General features: G+C 60.5%; 1 protein-coding gene across 1 annotated transcript in view; it reads left to right on the top strand.

The window, feature by feature from the left end:
• TRAPPC12 (trafficking protein particle complex 12) overlaps positions 1 to 14,223 on the top strand; it is a 50,812-nt gene that overhangs the window by 25,282 nt on the left and 11,307 nt on the right. Inside the window, exons 6-8 of the mRNA XM_003354951.4 lie at positions 5,646 to 5,758; positions 10,055 to 10,127; positions 10,727 to 10,800. Of these exons, the coding sequence (XP_003354999.2) occupies positions 5,646 to 5,758; positions 10,055 to 10,127; positions 10,727 to 10,800 (260 nt within the window). The remainder of the gene's footprint in view (positions 1 to 5,645; positions 5,759 to 10,054; positions 10,128 to 10,726; positions 10,801 to 14,223) is intronic.

Raw genomic sequence — 14,223 nt, 5'->3', positions numbered from 1 at the left:
GATGGAGCTGTTCTCAGCCCTCGTAGAGCAGGAAGCCTTCGCAGAAGCCCGGCACCACCCCTCAGTGTTCGTGGCTCCCTCCTGTTGGAAAGGAAGGGCCGTGACGGCGGTGAGCGCGTACAGCTTATCCCGAGCGCGGCCTCCACGCGCCGCAGGTCTCTCCGGCTTTCCCTGCAGCCGGGAACTTGATGCCCGGATCTTCCCCTTGGATCCCGTTTCGATTGGTGAATACGAAGCGCACAGATCAAAGTGCCTCTTCTCAAGAGTGAATTCAGCTCTGTGTTTAGTCTAATTATTAGAGCCGTAAGGATTCCGTATGAGGCCTTACTTGGAGACTGAGTCCTTGTGGATTAAGAGTCAAGCTAAAATCAAGAGAGACGCTCTGCGTGGTGCTCAGGCCCCCGGGGGCACTGCCCTGCCCGGGTCAGCGAAGGTCCTTTTCTGCCCTCCTCCTGCGGGTCGTGAAACGCACATTCCTGGTTCTCACGGTAAATCCAGACGCTTTATCAATGTGTCACCACGCATGGTTCGAGACGAACTGCTCAGTACATTCAAAAGGTCGTATGTTGTTTTCCACGGGGAACTTAAATCGCCTCTCACCGTGGACAGCCTCTGCTCAGGTGGGATTTCCAGTTTCCTCTTCGCCAGACGCCTCTGAATGTATCATTCCCAGCGGCCTTTCCGCAGTCTGAGGAGGCTGCTCGGGAAACCTGCAGCTTTCCGCGCTGCTCACCTCTTATCCCGGCGAACTTGGCGCGTCCGCTCCTCCGTGGGACAGACTGTTGAAGGCACGGGCGGTCCGGCGTGGACTCCACTTCTTTCGGGAGCACCGCGGGGCCTCTCCCGCCCGCCTTACACCCGAAAGCGCCGGCCTGTCCTGAGTTCCCTTCCTGCCTCTCGGCCCTCGGAGCAGCACGGACCCAGCCCTGTAATGAAAAGCCATCCAGAACTTTCTCGAGCTGGTTTTCTGTTTTAAAACGCTGCCTTCAAGTTGCAGGTGGCTTTGCTGGGAGTGGTTTTGTGGTGCAGGTGAGTGGCCCTTGTCCTTGGCCAGGCCCAGGCCCCCAGGACGGTGTCCCCACAACGGGGCAGTGAGAGTGGAGATGAGGCCCCTCCCTGAGCTGCCAGGATACTGGGGGGAGGTGGGGTTGGGGGCAGGGAAGTGGGCAGCAGCAGCCCGGGTCCTGCCTACCTGGAGGGGACTGGGAGAGAGCTGAGCGGTTGACCCAGAGGGCAGAGGGCCCGCAGAGTCTTTTGCTCCCAGCTGGGCCTCCGCCAGGCATCACACGCTGTCCCAACAGCACACTCGGCCTCCCCGCAGCCTGACCGTGGCCCAGTCCCCTGTCCTCCTGCGTGGTGGCCAGAAGGGCTGAGAGAGGACACTGCCTGTCCAGTGCACAGGCAGCCCCTAGACTGTCCCCAGGCCAGAAAAGCCCTGCCCCTGCTGGAGACAGCAGCACGTCCGCTGAGGAGAAGCTGACCGCATCCTTGGCTGTCTCTCACGCTCCCACCCGGCACGGGGCCTGAAGAACCTCGGGTGCTGGCGCTCTGGTGGCCGCCTGGCCCTGCGGCTCGGCAGGCCCCTCTACACCGTGGATTTTGTGGGGTGTTTTCATTGAATGTCTCCGAAATGGTTAATGAGCGAGCCTCTATGGTGTTTAGACCAGCGTGGAGTTGGGCAGGTGGTGCCTGTCGCGGGAACCTCCCGGAAGAACAGAGCCACTGGGACGTGTGTTTCCCCCAGATTTCCGACGAGCCCTCTCTTCAGGGCGCTCTCCCTGCAGGATGGACAGGCCCCCGGCTGGTGTTTCGTGTTGCTGGATTCTGCTGGCTTGAAGGGTGTTGCGGATTTCCAGGACTCTTCACACAGCTCACGGCTGGCCGCGTTTGCCAGACCGAGAGCATCAGTTTGAAGTACTTTTATTTGCATTTCTTTGAAACAGACAAACAAAATTGGGGAAGACCTAAGTTATATGAAGCAGCTTCTCCTGCACTTTATTGGCAAGATTGAAGAACCGCTTGGGGGCAGTAGTCACACCCCCCGTCTGTCTGTCCAGTGCCCAGCCTTGCATTTGGCTCCTAAAAGCTGCTGAGTGGGTGGCTGCTCACGAAATTCACCTGTTGCGGCTGGGGTTCGGGCTGGAGTCGGTGGATGCTGTTTCTCCCCCTGCTGCCTTTGTGGTTGTGACTCCATAACAGTGTGTTTCTCTAAGGAGGGGCGTTTTCCTTTCTGATCTCCTGATTCCTTCTCCAGGAGCTCTCTAAGCTGGGCACGGCCCTTCCTCCGGTCCCACAGAGGAGGGAGGCTCTCCCCGCTCTAGCCCTGGCTTTCTCGCAGACCCCCAGGAAGCTCACAGCCGAGGAGGACGTGTTGAAGCGAGACCTGCGGCCTCTTTCTCACCCTTTCTGCCACGTCGAGCCCCAACTTCAGATGCAAGTCCTGGGGTGGGGGTGGGGGGTCAGCGTGGGTGTCCCCTGCCACCAGCAGGGGCCCAGGAGCTGGGTCTGGTGTGGAGGGCTGCGCCTGGGCTTGCGCGCAAGGCTTGGCGGCCTGGGAGGGGACAGGGCTGTGCGCTCACTCGGGAGACGGGGCCCAGGGCGGACAGCTGCAGGGCGAGGGGAAGGCCCGGGCAGGGAGCAGACCGCCGGAAGTGGGCGCCAGGCGTCCAGAAGGCCCGTGCACTGTTACCCCAGGGGCAAGAGAGGATGTGTTAACATTTTTGAAATACCATGCTGAATTTTTTTCTTTTACTAAAACATGTTAAAATTTGAATGCTGAAGAATCGTGCTACTGTACTGGCAGCTCTGTTTTTGGATTTGTTCATGTCCCACACATTCAAGGAGAAATGAGAAAAATCTTAGTCACCGGTGGGGGTGTGTGTGCGGGGACCGAGGAGCCGTATGTCGGGAGAGGCAGGGGGCAGAGGCGGGGGCGGCAGGGATTTACTGCACTGCGTCCATCTCTGCTGTCCAGCACAGTGACCCAGCCGTCCATACACATGCTCTTTCTCGCATTGCCTTCCATCCTGTTCTATCCCGAGAGTTGGGATATGGCTCCCTGTGCTGTCGAGTGGGATGTGCCATTAGACTTGGTAATTTTGGGGTTGGATTTGATTTGCTAATTTGGTGGAGAATTTTGTATCTGTACTCGGAGGCTTGCTGCTCTCTGGCTTTCCTTTGCTGCGCTGCTGTCTGGTTTTGGTGTCGGCGCAAAGCTGGCCTCGTCGGATGAACCGCGAAGTGTCCCTCCGCTGCTGTTTTCGGGAAGAGCTTGTGGAAAGTTGGTGCCGCTTCTTCCTTAAATCTTGGGTAGAATTCACCGGGGAAACTGTCTGGGCCTGGTGCCCTCTGTTTCTGGAAGGTTGTTATTTAGTAACTGAATTGCTGAAATAGACATGGGCCGATTGAGTTTGTCTTTTTCTCCTTATGTGAGTTTTAGTGGGTCGTGTCTTTCAAGCACCGGTCCGTGTCGCGTAGCTTGCAGAATAGGTCGGCCTAGGTTTGTTCTTAGTGTCCCTTTCCTTTCCTTTCAGTGCCCCTGTGGTCAGTAGTGATGACCCCTTCTTCATTTCTGATATTAGTAATTCACATCTGCTCTCTTTCGATTGGCCTGGCTAGAGTTTTATAAATTTTACTGATTTTCGGCAAAGAACTGGGTTTGCGTTTTGATGCTTTTCTCTGTGGATGTCCTGTTTTCGGTGTCATTCCTTTCTGCTCTTTTTTTTTTTTTTAGGGCCGCACCTGCAACACAGGGAAGTTCCTAGGCTAGGGGTCCAATCAGAGCTACAGCTGCCTAAGCCACAGCCACAGCCACGTGGGACCCAAGCCACACCTGTGACCTACACCACGGCTCACAGCAGCGCCAGATCCTTAACCCACTGAGCGAAGCCAGGGATTGAACCCACATCCTCATGGATACCAGTCGAATTCATTTCTGCCAAGCCACAGTGGGAACGCCTCCTCTGCTTTTATGTTGTTTGTTTATCTCTAGTATCCTGTGGTAGCAGTTTAGGTGACTGATTTTAGGTTTTTGTTTTAAATATATGCATCTAATGCTCTTAGCACTGCTTTTGCAGCAACCTACAAATTTTTGACAAGCTGTGTTTTCATTTTTATGTAGTTCACAGTATTTCCATGTGTCCTTTTAAGTCCAGAAAGTTCCCCCAGGCCGTGGGCAATTGGCAGGTCAAAGAGCAAGTCACTCCTGGCCCCCTTGTCCTATTTTCAGCTCATTTGTAAGCTGGGCTTAGGAACTTCCACAGCGTTTTGTTTCTGCGCTTAGGGAGCTCGAAGCGCTTGAGCTGCACCCTCTCCTTCTGCCTGCCTGTCCTCCGTTTGGTGTGGGGGACGGAAAGACACGACGTAGGCATGACGTACCGAGTTGGCGCAGTCCCTTTTTAGTGCTGCTGATGGTCAGTCGCCTCTCTTTCTGGGAGGCCGAAGTGACTGATACCACAGTGGAAACTCGGTGCTCCACCCTCCCACACACGGGCCTGTGTAGCGTCATCAAAACCAGCCACAGTCCCGATTCCGACAGTCCCAGTTCCGTAATTGCCGTCGCTCTCTCCCCAGGCTCCCTGCGCGATAGAGCCTGTTTTCCGTCGCGTTCCTCATTTTTCTTTGTCCTTGGGACCTCGCTCCTTCCCATCCTTATTAAAGACCAGAGAGCATCCTACAGTTTTCAAGCCAAGAAGAAGCACCAACCCGAAGCCGTCTCAGTGTGGCACCTGCCGGCCCTCGCTGATGGCGAATGGATGGACGGCTGGCTGACGGAGGCACAGAGGGGCCGAGTGGCTTGTGGCTGTCTCACAGCTTGTTGGCGCAGCATCGCTAAAGTCTGGTCCAGATCTTGCTGTTGCCAAGTCCTTTTCTGAGTGCCCGTGACTGCCCTGTGCTCCAGTTTCCCATCCTTTGTCTCGTTCTAGTCAGTGCCGGTTTGCTCATTTGATGATCTGTAAGGTAAACTTAGGTTAATACTGGCTCAAACCCCAAGTCACGTTAGGAGCTTATCCTGAGGACGCAGCCACACCCACCCCCCGTGGAAGTTCATGTCAACTGCAGCCCCTTTCAGGGAGCCGCCCTCAGGCCCTGCGCCAGCCGGCGCTGCCCTGAATGCCCTCCTCCGGCTGCCCGGGCGTCTCAAGGCCAGCTCCCCGGCCCTCCGTGGAGTCGGCTCCCAGGTAGAACTTTGACCCCAGAGCCACAGGCAGGCTGAAGCTCCGTCGCCAGGCCGGCCCTCCGTCCTCGGGGCCCGGGACTTACACTCCCATCCCGCCTGGTCCTGCGTCCCCGCTTCTGACTGACCAGCCCCTCCCTTCGGGGCCTCTCCCCATCAGGGAGCCAAGAGGGCACTGTTTCCTTTACTGGGGCAGGCGCCCGTCTCTACCGTTTCGCTCATTTGGGGATCGTTTCCACACGCCTGGAGCGTAGCTGTGGACACAGCAGTGACACCCACTCTGTCCCTGACTCAGACGTGCGTACATGCAACTTCATAGAGAAAATCAGGACGCGTCTCATGCTTGGTGGCACCGTTGCGACCTCCGCCAGGAACCGAAGGCATCCGTCGTCCTTGCGCACGAGTCTGCGGACGCGCCGGGTCTGGGAGCTCAGGGAGACTGACGCCTCCGCCTCCGCTTCCTTCCCAGGCTCCATGGTCCCCTTCTCCATGCGGATCCTGCACGCGGAGCTGCAGCAGTACCTGGGCAACCCGCAGGAGTCGCTGGACAGGCTGCACCGCGTGAAGGCCGTCTGCAGCAAGGTACCCCGCCCCGCCTCCGGAAAGGCAGGCGGTCCCCGTGCGCCCTGCTTGCGCTGTTGCGCCAGGCACTGTTCCGGGGGGTGGTGAGCGGTTGGGGGCCAAGGTGAGTCCCGAAGCCCTTCCTCTTGGCGTTCCTCGTGAACGAGAGCAGGAGCGCTCTCCCTGGTGTGGAAATCTCGTGTGTGAACCGAGTCCGGGCTGCCAGGCCCTCCCGCGTCCGGCAGAGCCCCCGCGCGCCTGTGTGCGGTCAGGGGCAGCGTTTAGAGAGATGATGGGTGCGAGTGCTGCAGAATCGGCACACATCACACGGTGTCGGGACCGCTGTCACACGTGACGCTGCCTCCGAGGGCGGCTAAGGTTCAGAGGGGCCTCCCGACTTACTCTGGGCTGTGAGGTAATGATTACGTGGAAGACAGCAGGTGGCTCCCGTAGCGGGTGGCGGGGGAAGGGGTGGTCTGGGGGCTCTGTCTCCAGGCGGGGGCAGCCCGCCCTCCGAGGGCCTCGGTCTGGGCGCCGAAGCCAGCCTGCCCTTCCCGAAGCAGCCAGGCCGGGCGGGAAGGGAGGCGTGTCCGTGGAAGCGCTTTGCAGACTATCAGCAAACGGTAGGCGTGCGGCAGCGGGCGGGGTGAGGTCATTTGTACTGGGGACCTCCTGCTTCCTGTCCCCGCGGCTCTGGGGTCTGCAGGGTCGTCCTCGGTGCCCCCCGCAGGGAGGCAGCCCAGCCTCCTCCGGGCGCGGCCGGCCCCCCGTCCAGCACATGGGCGCGCCTGGGCGCCTCGCCCCCCAGCTTTAGATCAGCTTCCAGTTTTTATAACTGAAAAGATAGTAAGAAAACCTTTGCTCTCTTTGAGCAGTTGATTGGGAAATTATATTATGTTATCAATGCTTCTTAGATTCTAACGCTTTCTTTCTTCTTGATTTTTTTTTTTTTTTTTTTTTTTTTGCTTTTCAGGGCTGCACCCGCAGCACATGGAGGTTCCCAGGCTCGGGGTGTAATCGGAGCTACAGCTGCCCGCCTACACCCCAGCCACAGCAGCGTGGGATCCGAGTCGCGTCTGTGACCTACACCACAGCTCAGGGCAACGCCGGATCCACTGAGCGAGGCCAGGGATCGAACCTGTGTCCTCGTGGATGCTCATCAGATTCTTTTCCTTGAGCCATGACGGGAACTCCCATCTTCCTTGGGTCTTCAAACGTGGTTAAAGTCTAGTTATTTTCAGAACTGGGAAAACAAAACTTGTGATTGAGAAACGCTGGCTTGGTGATGTCCCAAACCGCGTGCGGGTGACTTTCTAGTTGGCTTTCCCTCCGTCCGCATCCGGGGAGTGGGCCGAGTGCTGAGGCTGCGACCCTCGGCTCCCTCCCGAGCCCCCCCCCGCCCCGTGGTCCGCACTCTCCCTGCATCGCCCACGCCCCACACCTGCCCCCACGTGCGAGGTCCCCGTGACGGGAGGGCCTGGTGTCGGCTCGGACCGGGCTCTGGACGGCCCCCTGCCCCTCTGGAGTCCAACTGCAGACATTCTTCTCCCCGCCCAGCTTCAGTTTGTGCCTGGTCACCTTGGAACGGATGCTCTAGGCTTTGGTCACACGTGTCCCTTGATGGTGCCGGGGTGGGTGCAGCTGCACTTGCTTCTGTGAGAAATCCGTCTCAGTGGGTTCAGGGGTCAGTGGGGCCCTCACTGGACGGGGGGTGGGGGGTCAAGCGGGAAGAGGGGCATCTCGCGGGAACATCCCTCCCGGGGCCAGGTTTTTCCTCTGCCCCTGCTCGGTTCCGACCCCGCCGCCCGCCCAGCAAGCCGCCCGCCAGACCCAGAGGAGACCGAGTGGGACCCCGGGTCCAGGCCCACCACCACCGCAAAGCTCTGCTTCCTCGTCCAGGCCGCGTCTCTGCCCTTTGCTGTTGACATGCATGCTGCAGGCCCAGTGTGCTCTGAGGTCACAGCGGGAAGAGCCCGTGGGGACTTCCTCATTTGGAAATCTGCCCCTTTGGAAACTCCAGCTTGCATCACGGGAAATCCAGCACAGGGAGCCCTCAGCAGCCCCAGAGCAGCATGAAGTCTGATGTGCCAAGGTGACCCTCAGGGTCCCCCAGCTTAGTGACAGTCCTGCCCTGACACCGACACGGCAGCCCAGCAGCAGGCAGGCTTCCGTGGCACGGAGCGGTCGGGCCTTGCTCATCCTGCATCCCATGTTCTCACCCTCCGACTTGCGCGGAGGAGGGCAGCTGGCCTGCAGGTGCGCAGCCCTTCCTGGCAGAGTGACCGGCCTGTCTAGGCCTTGAGCCGCCCACCTGTGCAGGAGGCGGCCGGCAGCTGCCTCGGGGCGGCCGTGTGGTCGGATCACGATGCGGGCCAGTGACCGGGCGCGACACCCAGTCGGCGGTTGTCAGTATGGCCTGTGTTCCAAGAGCCCCGGCGCCTGTGGGAAAGGACTGACCCAGAGAAGTCTAGGCTCTCTAGGGAGACCCGGTCTGGAGTCAGCAGGGAATCAGTCCGCAGCCTGGGAGTTGGGCCTGCCCCCAGGGGTCTGTGTGCTGGAAGCTTCACACATAATACCCGTTCCCCAGATCTACGCACCCACCACCCGTGGAGGCTGACAAGGGACAGGTGCAAAGGCACTGGGGTGGCCCGGAGCTCATCGGAAGTACAGCTTTTGGGGCTGTGCCCTGCCTGAGACTCAGAGCCTGAAATTTAACGCACCAGGGCCCACAGACTTCTGGGGTTTCTGGAGGAGGTGTGGACGGGGCCTTCCCTCGGGCTGCTGGAGGTTTCTGAGAACCCAGAAATGTTCGTAAGTGACCCAGCAAAGGTGTCAGTTATCCTAGGCCGTCACCCTGCCCTCCCAGGAGAGCGGCAGAGAATTCAGAATGCGGGTTTGGTTTCTCTATAAGGAATAGGCTACAAGTCGCCTTTTTGAACTGTTTGGTGATACATGGGGTCGGGCAGCTGGGCCGTTGGTTCAGGCTTAGAGTTTCCTCCTTGGGCGAAACACGGCCCCTGTGGCCGAAGTCTCTTGCCCGCCCCGCCCTGCTGTCAGGGTGTGCTGGCGTCTGTGCTGCTGGGTGACGGCCCTCCCAGGATGGGTGTGGGGGTGCCATGGGGGTGGGGGCCCTGCAGCAGCAGGGATCCCCCGCGCGCGACCTGCCGGGGCTGGAGAAATGGTTCCCCATCTCCCTCAGCGGACACCTGGCACCACTCGGGATCTCAAGGCTGCGCGCACGGGGTGCTCTGGGCTGTAAATGGGAGGAGGGGGCCGGGGTGTGTCCTGGCGGCCGGCAGAGGAGCTGCAAAAACAGGAGGTTATCGGATGAGGATTGACCCCACCGGACTCGGCCCTGTCGAGGTAGCGGCAGGGCCGGCAGGAGAGAGAAGGCAGGGGTGCATTTAACTCCTAGATGCTGAGGTTTTCATTACTTGTTTCAAGGCCCCCTCCTCCACCGCCCCCACCCCAAGATTCACCCCGGCCACGGGTCAGGGCCACCAGCCCGGCCCTCGCCCACAGCCCCCACCGCGCTGCAGATTCCAGCCTCTGTAGCTGTGGCTGGTGTCACTGCCGGGCCGGGCCGGACCCTCTGCTGTGCGTGTGGCCCCTGAGGCCTCCTGTTTTCTTCCCCGGTACCTCTGGTCCCTGTCCCTTCCCTTCGTTCCCACCCTGCAACGTGGTCCCAGCATGGTCTCCCTTGTTTCCGGGTCAGCTTCTGGCTTTCTGGTCGGTTACCAGAAGACAGACTCCCTGAAAGGTGTCATTCGACCTGGCTGGGACCAGCTTGCTCATCTTCACGCGGTCACCACTGAACCCCGGCTGTGTCCCGAGTGGTCACGTGCTCACAGCAACGTGTCCCCACCTGGTGTGTGGCCCTGGGCCTGCAGTGAGCTGGGTGTTTGGGGCCGTGTTAGCTGGCGGGACCCACTGAGCCAGAGGGTGTCGCCCGAGGCCCGAGGCCTCAGGTCGGTCGTCCCACGGCCGGGACAGGAGAGGCCGGCTTGCAGTTGGCCCTCTCGGCCTCTCCCCAGCAAAGCGTGTCTGCCGTGGTCGCCTTTCCGCCTCCGCCTGCCTCCAAAACATCCCTGCCCAGATCACAGAGGCCGCAGCTTCTCCTTTCAGGGAAAGCAGATCCCACAGGCAGCGACCCAGAGCCCTGAGCCAAAAGGGAAACGATGGACGTGACGGGGGCCACGTGTCCCTGTGAAACGGTCCTGGACAGACAGGCTTCCGGGGACAGCGGCCGCTCCGGGGAGGCCCTGCGACGGAGCCTCGGAGCAGCCTCACGCTCGGTCTCTCCTGAAATCCCTGCAGATCCTGGCAAACCTGGAGCAGGGCCTCGCGGAGGACGGGGGCATGAGCAGCATGGCACAGGAGAACCGGCAAGGTCAGTGGCCGCCCGGCCGACCCCAGCCCCTCCCTGTCCCCCGCCTGTCGTCCTCCCGCCGCGCTTCACCCTCTCGCCCTCGGCTCCTCCGCCCTTCCCGGGAGAGGCCAGCATCTGGCATAAGCATCTTCTCTGGGGGATTGTCGTCCCAGAATGGACCCCTGGTCTGGCCGTAGAAGGAAGGTCCGTTTAAGGCAAGCTGGCCCAGTTACTGTCATTCAGACACGTCCGGGTCCTGCTCTCCCTGGCCCGAGGGGACAGCGGCTGAACCACCTGGCCGCACACCACCCGCTCCCCGCTGCTCGACCCCCCGCCCCCGACCCAGCCCCCAGAGCCTGGCCAAGCAGACGGAGAGAGGAGCTGTCGCTTCCCGTTAAACGGCGAGGCCGCAGGCCCGGCCACTCCCTCACCAGCCATCCAGCCTGGGAACGTGGCCCAGGTTTGATGAAGGGACGTGTCCGCCCTGAAGCTGGGGGGTCCGTCCCCCTCCCGTTTTCCTTGCTCCTCCCAGAGCCGAGAGCCCGGGGTCAGAGGGGCCACTGTCCCCATCAGGGCTGATGGACAGCCCCACCGCGCACTCACTGTCTCCTCTCTTGCAGCCTCCGTGCAGCTGTGGCGGTCCCGCCTGGGCCGGGTCACCTGCTCCATGGCCAACTGCCTGCTGCTCATGAAGGTACGACCCTCGGGGGTGGGGGCACCCTGTGGCAGGAGAGCACCCCGAGGCAGCAGGAGGGGCTGCGGAGCCGGGAGGCCGCTGACGCGCTCAGGCCTGGTGCACTTGAACTTGTGCTAAAGGAATGTCAGTAGACGGGAGACTTGACACTGGCAGGTTTCACTCTTCTAACGGGTTCTGGGCGATGGAATTGAAATCCTCGTTCATGCTCTCAACTCCTTGCCCTGCTTCTCTCTGAATTCGTCCCCAGCAAGGCAGCCTCTGTTTCCCGGGGTTAGAGGAGGTGGTGGCCTCGTCTGACCTGACCAGACCGTCCACAGCCCCAGCTTCAGGAGACAGGCTGCCCCTTGAAACCTGCCCCTTAGGCCCCAGTGCTGGGCGCCCCGAGGGGACAGCTGGGGACCGGGAGGCTGAACCAGCCCCAGCCGAGGGCACGTGACCTTCCTTCTCCCGTCTGTCCCCTCCCCAGGCAGGCCCGCCCCCGCTCACAGCCCCATTGGGAGCAGTGGGGGCTGAAGGCTGCTGCTGCCCAGATCCTTGGCTGCAAATGCCCAGAGCAGGTCCTGGCTTTCAGCACAGCAGGCCAGCTGCCCGGCGGAGAAATGTGCTCTGGGAGCTGGGGTTTAACCCCGACGGGCCGCCCCACAGGAGCACCATGTCCTGGGGCAGCCGTAGGTCCCCTCAAGGAGGCCTCGCTGCGTGTCCTGGGGGCCCCACCTTCCATGCACCCCCTGAGCTGCCGTGACACTGGGGTGTAGACCACCTCGCATCCCTCTCAGCTCTGGGCCCCAGAGCCGCCCCTGAAACTAGGCACAGAAGCTGGACAGCGTGGGTGGAGGAGCCCTGGTTCCCTAGGTTCCTTCCTCCCGTCCACTCCTGACCCTGCAGGTGGACCTGTCCCTCGTGCCACTGGCAGCTTGATGGCTTACACAGAGAAACAAGTTGTAAATTCACAGGCGGATGTCTCATTAATCACGAGCTAGACCTCCTCGGGAGGGCTCTCCGGCTCCACCGGAGGACTTTTGTGCGTTGTCGAGGCACAGGCATAGAAACTTCCGGGAGGAGAACCATCCTCTTTGCTGTGCTGTGGTCTTCTCCGTACGGCCTCGCGGCTCAGACATACTTTTACAGCAGATGCGATTTAATTTGAAATTTGAGCCTCTTTCATTGTCTTGAGTTTAAAAAAGTGAAGAATTTTACAATGAAAGCCTCAGCGAGGATGTGCGTCCTGCCGCCATCTAGTGGGCGCACCCAGCATTACAGCAGCGTGAGGCCCTAACAGGTGGGCTCGTGTTAATCAGATTATGCGTATGTGGACTAACAATGAGTTATTCAATCAGCCAGTTAATTATTTTGAATAACATTTCTATTACAGTGAAATAACTATTAATATAGCTTTTAACGAGGAGCAGTCTCCATACGTTTCCGCCCCGAGTATGTGCATGGAAAGCATCAGGCAGCGTGGCGAGTGCCCCAGGGCCTGGAGACCCCACCCGTCTCGCAGGTGCACGGTGTCCCCTCCGCTCCTGGGGCTCACGCGGCCTTGGTGCCTCGCGGGCATCCACACGGGCGCAGGTCCCGCCTGCCCAGCCTGCTCCGGCATCGAGGGACCGGGCAGCTCCTCCTTGCCAGCATCACCCTGCCCAGCCTTCCTGGTCGCGGCGCTCGTGTCGCAGCCACCAGCCCGCGGAGCTGCTGGAAGACGAGGTGAAGACAGGTCAAACAGGTCTGTTCCTGCGGGCAGGCCTCGCGCAGCCGAGCTCAGAGCCGCGTCTGCAGAGCTCTTTTCAGCCCTTTTCCCTTAAAGGGGCCCCGTCTCCTCACCTCCGGTACGCAGACAGTGGCGGGACGTGGTGATCGGGCCGAAGCTCTGACAACCTCCCGCTCCAGTGTGTGGGCGGCGGGACTCCTTGGAGCCTGCTGGAGTCCGTCCCCGTGGCTGCAGCAGCCACCAGGCAGCCCCGTGACCCTGCAGCTGCCCACGGCCCCCTCCTCTGACCTCAGTGGTGCCCACGCCTGTGGGTCTGCCCCCAGGTGCTGACCCAGGAGAGCCCTGCTTAAGCGGAACCGCAGCCAAATAGCTCCATCAAGGGTCGGGGCTTGGTTTTTAAAACCCGTCCTTTCCATTTCCAATTGTCGTCTGCTACCTTGACGCCTGGCCTGGAGCGCCCAAAGGTGAAGTTGAAAGGCAGTGACCCAGCCAGAAAGCCATTCTGGAAGGGGCGCTGACATGCCCCCTCCTCACCAGCAAGGACGGCAGAACCTCCAGGGCCCCGGGCTCGGCCCACAGCGTCACCTGAGTGAGACTCGCAGGCCAGGATGAACGTGGGCGAGATCCAGGGCCACGTGGTGCCAACTAACAAGAACTGAAAGTAAGGGCTGGAGCAGGTGATTCTCAGATGCTCCAAGGTCTCCCCAACCCCCTGGACGTCCAGAGCTCGGCTGGAGCCAGGCCCACAGCCCGTGAGGGTGCCCGCACTGGCAGCCAGGCACCCGGAGTCAGGGTGCCCTCGTTCACACACTCACCCTGCATGGGGCAGCGGCGGCAGGAGCCAGAGGCCCAGGGGCCGGGCAGGTGCAGCAGCTCCCTGCGCCCCACGCGGAAGCTCAGTGCCTTCTGATGAGCTTCGCTCAAAGCCGCCAGCCCGGCCTCCGGAGTCAGGGTGCCCTCGTTCACACACTCACCCTGCACGGGGCAGCGGCGGCAGGAGCCAGAGGCCCAGGGGCCGGGCAGGTGCAGCAGCTCCCTGCGCCCCACGTGGAAGCACAGTGCCTCTGATGAGCTTCGCTCAAAGCCGCCAGACCAGAGAGTCTTCCCTTTTTTTTTTTCCGCTAAACTGGAATTTTCTTTGTCATCTGTCTGTCTTATAACATCCCAACTCCAAACTAGTGATTCCAGCCCCAGTTTGCATGAAGGTTGAAAATGTAGAAGCATAAAGAAGGAAGAGCTCCCGCTGGGGTTGTACAGAGACTCAGACTACGGCTGTGGCCCTGTTTGTTGCTGAGCAAGCGTATAACCGAGTCGAGAAACAGAGCTGCCAACAGGAGTTGGCACTGCATCCGCTCATCAGACCAGACGGTGACCCTGCGTCTGAGAGCTCAGGGTGTCCCCGTGACTCTGCCAAGATGGCATCTCACACCTGAAATTCGATGGCTTCCACCTCTGCTTGTGGACTCTGCCCACAATGGCCCCGCGCCCAGCCGGGGACACAGGAGAATGGGGAAGGGAGAGGTGATGGCGCAGCCAGGAGCGCAGAGCTGTCCTGATGCCCCCATGATGCCCGGCACCCTCCTCCCGCGAGAACCAGCGTGCTCTCCCCGCCCAGCTGTCTCACTGGGCTTTTGTTACATTTAAGAACTTTCTCTCTCAAGTTCTAGCAAAGAAAATGTTGAAGAGACACTGTGAATAAATTGGGGGTATGT

Source organism: Sus scrofa, chromosome 3 (assembly GCF_000003025.6).
Source record: "Sus scrofa isolate TJ Tabasco breed Duroc chromosome 3, Sscrofa11.1, whole genome shotgun sequence".
Classification (NCBI taxonomy): Eukaryota; Metazoa; Chordata; class Mammalia; order Artiodactyla; family Suidae; genus Sus; species Sus scrofa.
Note: the sequence above shows the minus strand (reverse complement) of the source record. Positions and strands in the feature narration are given on the sequence as shown.